Raw genomic sequence first — 8,005 nt, forward strand, 5'->3', positions numbered from 1 at the left:
TTTTGATTTCTTTCTTTTGTTTTATTGTTCGTTCTTGTTATCACGTATTTTTGGATCAGTTAGACCTGTCGGAGGCAAATATTTATTTCGTTCGTGCTTGAAAGACGGTCTCGGCAATGGTGAGAGGTATAAATTTATAAATGTTTGCTGTAACTCCCAACTGGGCAAATCCCTCTGCAGAAAATTAAATACGTAACAGAGTCTCAGCTTTCAAGGCAGTTATCTGGAAGAGAGTGTAAAACACTGTCTGCGCGAACAACGTCAGAGCGGAAATCTTCTTCTTTTCCCTAGACGAACATAACCGCTGTATACTTTAGAAACGTCAATGAAAACGCAAAAACTTCTTTTCCATCATTCAGCTGATTGTTTTTAAAGTAATCCCCGAGTTTGTGCCTAATTCCAGTCTAAGCATGTTAAAATCGAGGGCTTTATGTCGGTTTTAATTAAAAAGTGTTTAAACAGAGACGGAAGTTGTAAAGTTTCGTTGCTTCTGGTGAATATGTTGGCGGTCTAAGAACAATAATGTCGTTTAGCTTATTAGTTAGCTAAGCTGGAATGAGTTTAAAGTTTTAGTGCAGGGTTTAGCACATCCGGCAAATAGTTATCACAGAACTATGTTCATTATAGAGATGGTATTATTCCCTTATCTACTAAATAATACGGAATTGTACCCTAGAATGTACTACAAGGATGCACGAACATCTATTTTACATACTGCTGTTTCAGCTATAACATTATGTATATGAAGCTACCGACTTAATTAAATTGTACCTGCTTTTAGATATCCTTTCTTTTAATTAGTTGTTTTAGCTGTGTGACTCCGGATGGTCTACTTTGCAATTTTAATATGTTTTCACGCTTGTTATCATCTTAAACTTTGATTTTAAGCTAAAATTTATTCAGATTTCAACACAATCAAATTTACGCGCTCGAAATCCACTCAGTTTATTTTGCTAATGGTTCGCCCATGCACTCCATTTAGGGTTTTAATTTAATGAAAATCTGAAATTTCCTAGCAGTTTTATTCCTATAATTGTGGCAACCTATGTGACTGTAGCAAATGTTAAATACGCAGCAGGTAGTATTTTAATTTAATTTCAATTTTAATTTATTTAACATAAAATTGTGTTGTGTTGTGATAGGACTTACTGTAAATTAAAATTGCGAAACTGTACAAGTTTGTATAGTTTGCTCTTGACTTCCAATGGATCAGCGTTTAGATTTTCAAAAAGTAATTAGACACCATTTTCCACAAACCTACTTCATTTTCTCTTTTTGAAAACCCGCTTTTATTTAAAACAAACTAATTAAACGATTCAAAGTATGTGCTTCCGAAAGCCCACCACGATCTTGAAACACTTTAAAATTTAATTAGAATTTTCGTAAAACGGCTTGAGGTTTTGTTTATTGTTTGTTGAAAGCGGTTATATGGAACGCTCCTCTTCATTGTATTCTGGCGTCCAGTAAATCGGCCATCAAATTTATGACCACAGAAATCGCAACTAGAACTCCTGGAATGATTTCCTTGCCGCAATAAATTTTAACATTGTGTGTATTGTCCTCGTCGAATTCAAATAACTTTATGAAAAGTTTGTGAATTCTGTTTTTAACGATAAATTAATGCTAAAAAATGTAGGCAGGTACTAACAATCTCACGACTTTGGCTATTCAAACATTGTTTCTAACTTTACTACGAAAAGGCATACAGTTAATAAAAAAAAAACTATATGCAATTGTAATTTATTTTCTGTATAACTAATTATCTACTCCAATAATAAATAAACTACAAGTAAAAATGTGTAAATAAACTAAATAATAATACACTAAATACTTAATATGCTAATATTAAAGATAAAGTAAATATATATAATACCCACTACACTAATTTACTAACCCAAAGTAAAAAATTACAAACAAAACAAACACTAATACAACAAACTACTTTTCTTCTGACTCTACAAACGTTAGCACCAAGTCGAAAAATGTGTTGAATCGGTAGTAGAGGAATTTGTCCAGAGCGCATCGAGATCTAAGAGCTCAAGCTAGATTTGATGGGTTGTAAGGTATACCTACTATAAGAATTTTGTAAAGATGTATTTATGTCGCTATTACAGTGTAATCATAAAAGTCTTCAAGGAACTTGCTAATTTTTGACACCGTCAAAGATTTGAAATACGGAAAAACTGCAGGATTTGGTCTTACATCATGGAGTAGGCAAAGTACGGCTGAAGGAATTAACTTTAAATGGAAAATGAACGAAAGGTATGAAATTGTAGCCTACCATTTTATAGTGTTTTACTTGTTATAATATTTTAACCTCGCTATTTAAATTCCTACAAGAACTGGTTTTATTCACGGAAAAAATAATTTTATTCAAATTCAACCAAAACAAAAATAAAAATAAAATAAAATAAAAAATGAGATCTATGGTTCTCTGTCATAGACATATGTATTTGACACTGACAACTTTGAAAAAAATGTCAATTTGATACTGTATAAAAGTTCAAATTACAATTTCAACAATAAATACAAACCTTCGCATATTTCAAAAAAATTATAAAAATCGCATAAACTAAGTGGGCCTTATTTGTCTAAGTTACTTTATAATAAAGGCCCTAACCGATTTTCAGATGCAACCCAAAACATGCTCAGATACCATGATACGTTTATTGATGCGATGTTTGAAATTTTTAAAATATATAAACATATACCAATGTGTGATAGCTTTGACAGTTTTCATAAATTGGCGTCATACGGTGTACATACATTTGACGGTACGAATTCAGCCACAGCATTTTGTGGCATTCTCTATTTATCAAGGTTATGTCAGTTTTTTCGGCATTTGAGTACATTTTGAATTCACAGGAAAAAAGTAGAATTGATGACACTGCCAAATTTATTGACTACACTACAACAACTACTCTGATTTAAATTTAATAATATAAATTTTTTACACATAACAAAAACCTAGTATTGGGTTGCGTTTGAAAATTGGTCGGGTTGTTTATTATAATTAACTGAGGCTGTATACAAAGTGATTCTTATAGGGTCTACATTAGAAACTTTACGACTTCTAATTCAGATAGAAATTTTGTACACATCCCAAATCGACCAGTCTGAGTTCAACTAAATTATTTTCAAATGGCTGAACTTCCGGAACTACGAGAAATTGGCGCCAACTTTGAAATTTTAAATGGTAATCACTTATTTTTATTGCATTATTGCATTCTCTTCTCCAAACTGAGTAAAATGTATCTAGTTGTTGGTACTTATCTGTCATATTTTTTTAAATATGTCAACTTTTTGGTGAAAATTTTCATTTGCAGAGGTTCATTTAAAACATCACAGCTCCTGAACCCTTTGCGATAAGTGAATAATTTTTCTTACATTTGATAACCAAAGGTTTGAAGAGTTTTCTGAAATTTTCAAAATTGTCAACTGTCAAATTACAAAGCTACGAGGGCAAAGCCAGAATTACCCGGCCTGACTATGAAAAATTCAAACTACAGTAACATGTTTTTTTATTTTTCAATGTAGTCTCCGTTAACTTCAATACACTTATTACATCGCTTAATTAACAATTCAATCTCTTTAAAAAAATAGTCTTTTGGTTTATCTTCAAAATGATCTAGCACAGCTGGTTGCAACTCAAATTCGTCACTAAAACGTCGCCCACGAAGGTCCGTTTTTAAATATCCAAATAAATAATAATCGCTTGGAGCCATATCTGGACTATATGCGGGGTGATCTATCTGTTGGAACCCACAATCCAAGATGGCAGCTTGTGTAACACCAGCAGTATGAACGGGCGCATTATCGTGCAGCAACCGCACGCCTCTGGTCAGTTTTCCTCGACGTTTTTCGCGAATATTGTCTCGAAGTTTGTAAAGTAATGATGCATAATACATGCCGTTAACGGTGGTATTAGTTTCTTTAAAATCTATTAAAAGTATCCCTTCACAATCCCAAAAGATCGTGGCCATCACTTTTTTTGTTGATTGGCAGACTCTAAATTTTCTTGGGCGTGCTTCACCTTTACGACGCCATTCCATTGATTCTCTTTTTGATAAAGGGTCATTATAAAGGACCATAGTTTCATCTCCGGTTACAATCGTTTCCAATATAGGGTTTGGGTCGGCTCCACACAGTTCCAAAAATGATCGAGAACACTCCACACGACGTTATTTTTGAAGCGCTGAAAGGTGTTTGGGAACCCATCTTGCACTGACTTTATGCATTCCCAAATGGTCATGCAGGATTCGGCGTACACTTATATCAGAAACTTTGGTCATTTCTGATATTTCTTTGACCTTCAAACGTCGGTCACTTAATACTAGTTTTTCCACAARGGCAACTTTGTCTTTGGTTATCACCTCTACTGGCCGACCAGGTCTTGTGTCATCTTCTAGGGATTCCTGTCCCATACGAAAACGTTTTGCCTATTCTTTCACCACAGAATAGGACGGGGAACTTTGACCGTATACGCCATCGAGTCTGTCTTTAATAATTTTAGGTGTAAGCCCTTCTTTGGTTAAGAATTTTATGACTGCCCTGTACTCAATTTGGTTCACCTGAGACATTTTTGTAAACGCGTCTTATTCAAAATGCTTACAATTGACAACTATTTGACTTAAGAGATCAATTTTTTTTCTACAGCTTACTATGTTATGTGCTTATAAGAAGACAAAATTTTATCCCGATAAAACATCGGCGTCTATATCAGGCCGGGAATTTCTGGCGCTTACCTCGTAGTATGATTTTTTTCAAATTGATGCTATAACTCAGTTTTTTTCAAATGAAATGACCCTAATTTCTCAACGGCAAATACATCAATTTATAGGAGGACTTGTGCCAACATGTCCTATATCCCTGATACAGTTTTTGAAATAATCAAGAAAAACATGTTTTTGTTTTTTATTTTTATAACTAATTACGTAGGCTTTGAAAAAAAAAAACAATAAAGCTATGCCATAATTAATACATATGTTCGATATGTTCACCATTTTCAAAGAGTCCAAAACTCGATGGTGAACTGATTTGAGTAGCTTCCATTAGTTTATTTGGTTGAAGATTATTAAATGCCGCCTCAATCCTTTGCCTCACTTCTTCGTAATTTCGGATGGGTGTTGTGTAGACTAAAGCTTTAATACGTATTAATCATTTTCCAAAGCCTACGTGATTAACCATAACAATAAAAAGCAAAAACACGTTTTTCGCGATTATTTAAAAAATGTAAGAAATGGGTATAGGACGTGTTAATAAAACTCCTTCTACAAATCGATGTACTTTCGATTGCCGTTGAGAAATTTTATTTGAAAAAACTGAGTTATAGCTGTTTGTTGATCACCATTTTCAAAAAATCATATCAGCTTTGCAATTTGACAGTTGACAATTTTGAAAATTTTAGAAAACCTTTGGTTATCAAATGAAAAAAAATATTCACTTATCGCAAAGGGTTCAAGAGCTGTAATGAACCTCTGCAAATGAAAATTTTGAACAAAAAATTGACATATTTAAAATAATATGACAGATAAGTACTAACAACTAGGTACATTTTACTCAGTTTGGAGAAGAAAATTCAAAAATGTAATAAAAATAAGCAATAAAAATAAGTGGTTACCATTAAAAATTTCAAAGTAGTTCCGAAAGTTCAGCCATTTTGAAAATAATTTAGTTGAACTCAGACTGGTTGATTTGGATTGTGTACAAAATTTCAAATTTTTATCTGCGTTAGAAGTTATAAAGAATCACCTTGTATACCTTGCATATTTGGTTGCTTACATACGAGTAAAAATCCATTATAAAAAAATCATTTATTAAGTCACTAATGCATAATTTCATATACATTTACAAATCCCATTAATAAACGGTCAACGACAATTCATTTTAAATCTTTTCAATCTGCAATAACTCCAATCCAAGTCTAAGAATTTCATTTTGATGAAAAGAAGTTCGCAACGTCCTATAAAAGACGATATGTCTCGACTGTAGCAATATTGACGCAATATGAAGTTTGATGACTTCTTTAGGAGTTGTAAGGAAGGAATCTACGATTATTGTTAGAGTTTCTGGAGAAAAACACGTTGAAAAAAAGAGGAAGTATCTAGATCAAGATTTTTTAGAAAGTGAGGTATTATACTGGTATTACGTTTTTTATTTGTTCAAATCAAATGCTGGGTGACTTTAAATAATTGTGACAAATAATCTATTAGTAATACTCAATAATTAATACATTTTTTAGCTTGTGTTGCCTATGATGTTAAGTTGAATTTCTTATCAATTTGACGACAAAAATTGCAACAGATTTTCACAATGTATATCAAATGGAGTACAGCAGCTCGCACATACATGATTACATACCTATATACTCGTAGATTATTTTGCTTTCCAACAGTTCTAAAACTTGCTCAAATATCCCATTAAAACTTTCTACTTAGTTTATCATTTTAAATTGGTCCCAAAAGATTGACACGTCATAATATCATTCCCCTACGCTGAAAATGTTGCGGTAGTGCATTAAAACTTTACAGAATCTCATTGTCTTCAAATTTGCACCCTCTCAAGTATGTTGTGGATGTAACACATGCATTGTTCTACTTACAGCGCAAACATTTAGTTTATAAAATATAGAAATTAGGCTCACCCACCGGGATAATAGATAGCTTCCTTTCTGACGGTGTAATTGGCTTGGGGGATTCGAAGCTCACACGAGAATTCCTCTGGGCCGTTTAAAGATGGCACCTCTGCTGTAGCTCGAATGTCGAATAGTCCGGCCCTTTCTTGCACGGCCACCTTTGAGCTGTTCACTTCGCTGAAAAGAAAATAGAAAATTGCGATTCCTTTTGAGGAAAATTAACTGCCGCTTTTAATTTCCGCTCGACAGTAATGTTTAATGTGTTTGTAAATGCAATTTAAAAAAAATTAGCTTCTAAAAAAACATCTGCAGGTCAAGTGATTCTTTATTATTGTCCAGTTAACTGGTAAAAAGCCTTGTAAAAAAAATTAGGAACCAATAAAAATTAAGTAATTTTAAAATTACTTAATTAACATTAAAAATTATGGTTTCAGTAATGAATTCAAATAGTTCAGTTTAGTTCAAAACAGTAAATTTATTATTTATGTACGAAATCTAGAGACTATAATGTATCTAATTCGTTTATTAATAACAATTTATATATAAGAAAAATAAGTTGGGGTTTCTTTGTGTAAGACGTAAAACAGTTTAAATTCAAATAACAAGTTTCTTTGTCAGGTTCAAGCTTGCCACGGGCACAAACGCCGCATAACGCAAATGAGCCGTGGTTTAGTCAACATTGTTCAGAAAGTAGAGCAAGTCGAATACGTTAAATGAGCCAAGTTACTGTTCTATTTATCGTGATATGAGCTCTTTTATCGAAGCGTAAAATCTCCCGTTTAGCGAACTGCAATTATCGAAGCGGCCTTATTAAAACCGGCTTCATTTCGACGGTGGTTAATTTTAATTTGCCGGATTTAATTGAGTCATAAAGTGTGCATAAGTTATTACCTGTTGCCCACATGCAGACTCATATTGGGCTTAGGGAATACGCCCTCTGCTAAACACACCACCTGCAATGTGCCGTCGCCGACGTGTTCTTGTCGTAGCTCTAGACGCTTTTCCGGCACTGAAATTAATAAAACATGTCAGGAGTTTTATTGAGGTAAATTTTATGACAACACCTTTCATCTATTATTCGCAGAAGCTGTATAATCACCACGCTTGATTACACACAAAAATCTAATTGTGTACGTAATTAGGATTATATCAAATAAAGAACTACTCGTATAAACTCAAGAATTTACCTTTAGGAAACGTGTTTTGCGATAAGTATTGATTAAAACCACATTTTTCTTGAACAAACTGAAAGTCTGCGTTGACAACATTTTTGGGAGCTTTATTTCCTACTTACTCTCTCTAGATTCGTCGTCTTATTATTATTAAATGTTTTCTCATTGCATATAAATCGCGTGCAAAAGATTTTGGTCG

General features: G+C 33.1%; 1 protein-coding gene across 3 annotated transcripts in view; it reads right to left on the minus strand.

Annotated features, from left to right (window-relative positions):
• LOC123012303 overlaps positions 1-8,005 on the minus strand; it is a 41,186-nt gene that overhangs the window by 5,928 nt on the left and 27,253 nt on the right. For 2 of the 3 annotated variants that reach the window (XM_044410149.1, XM_044410145.1), the window contains exons 4-5: positions 7,526-7,643; positions 6,648-6,811 (exon numbers count right to left, since the gene is read on the minus strand). In XM_044410149.1, coding sequence (XP_044266084.1) covers positions 6,648-6,811; positions 7,526-7,643 — 282 coding nt within the window. Of the gene's footprint in view, positions 1-6,360; positions 6,594-6,647; positions 6,812-7,525; positions 7,644-8,005 lie in introns of all 3 variants that reach the window. The other variant, XR_006413212.1, reaches the window with a different exon arrangement.

Source organism: Tribolium madens, unplaced genomic scaffold (assembly GCF_015345945.1).
Source record: "Tribolium madens isolate multiple individuals breed KSU strain unplaced genomic scaffold, Tmad_KSU_1.1 Scaffold_19;HRSCAF=116;Tcas5.2_LG9, whole genome shotgun sequence".
Taxonomy (NCBI): Eukaryota; Metazoa; Arthropoda; class Insecta; order Coleoptera; family Tenebrionidae; genus Tribolium; species Tribolium madens.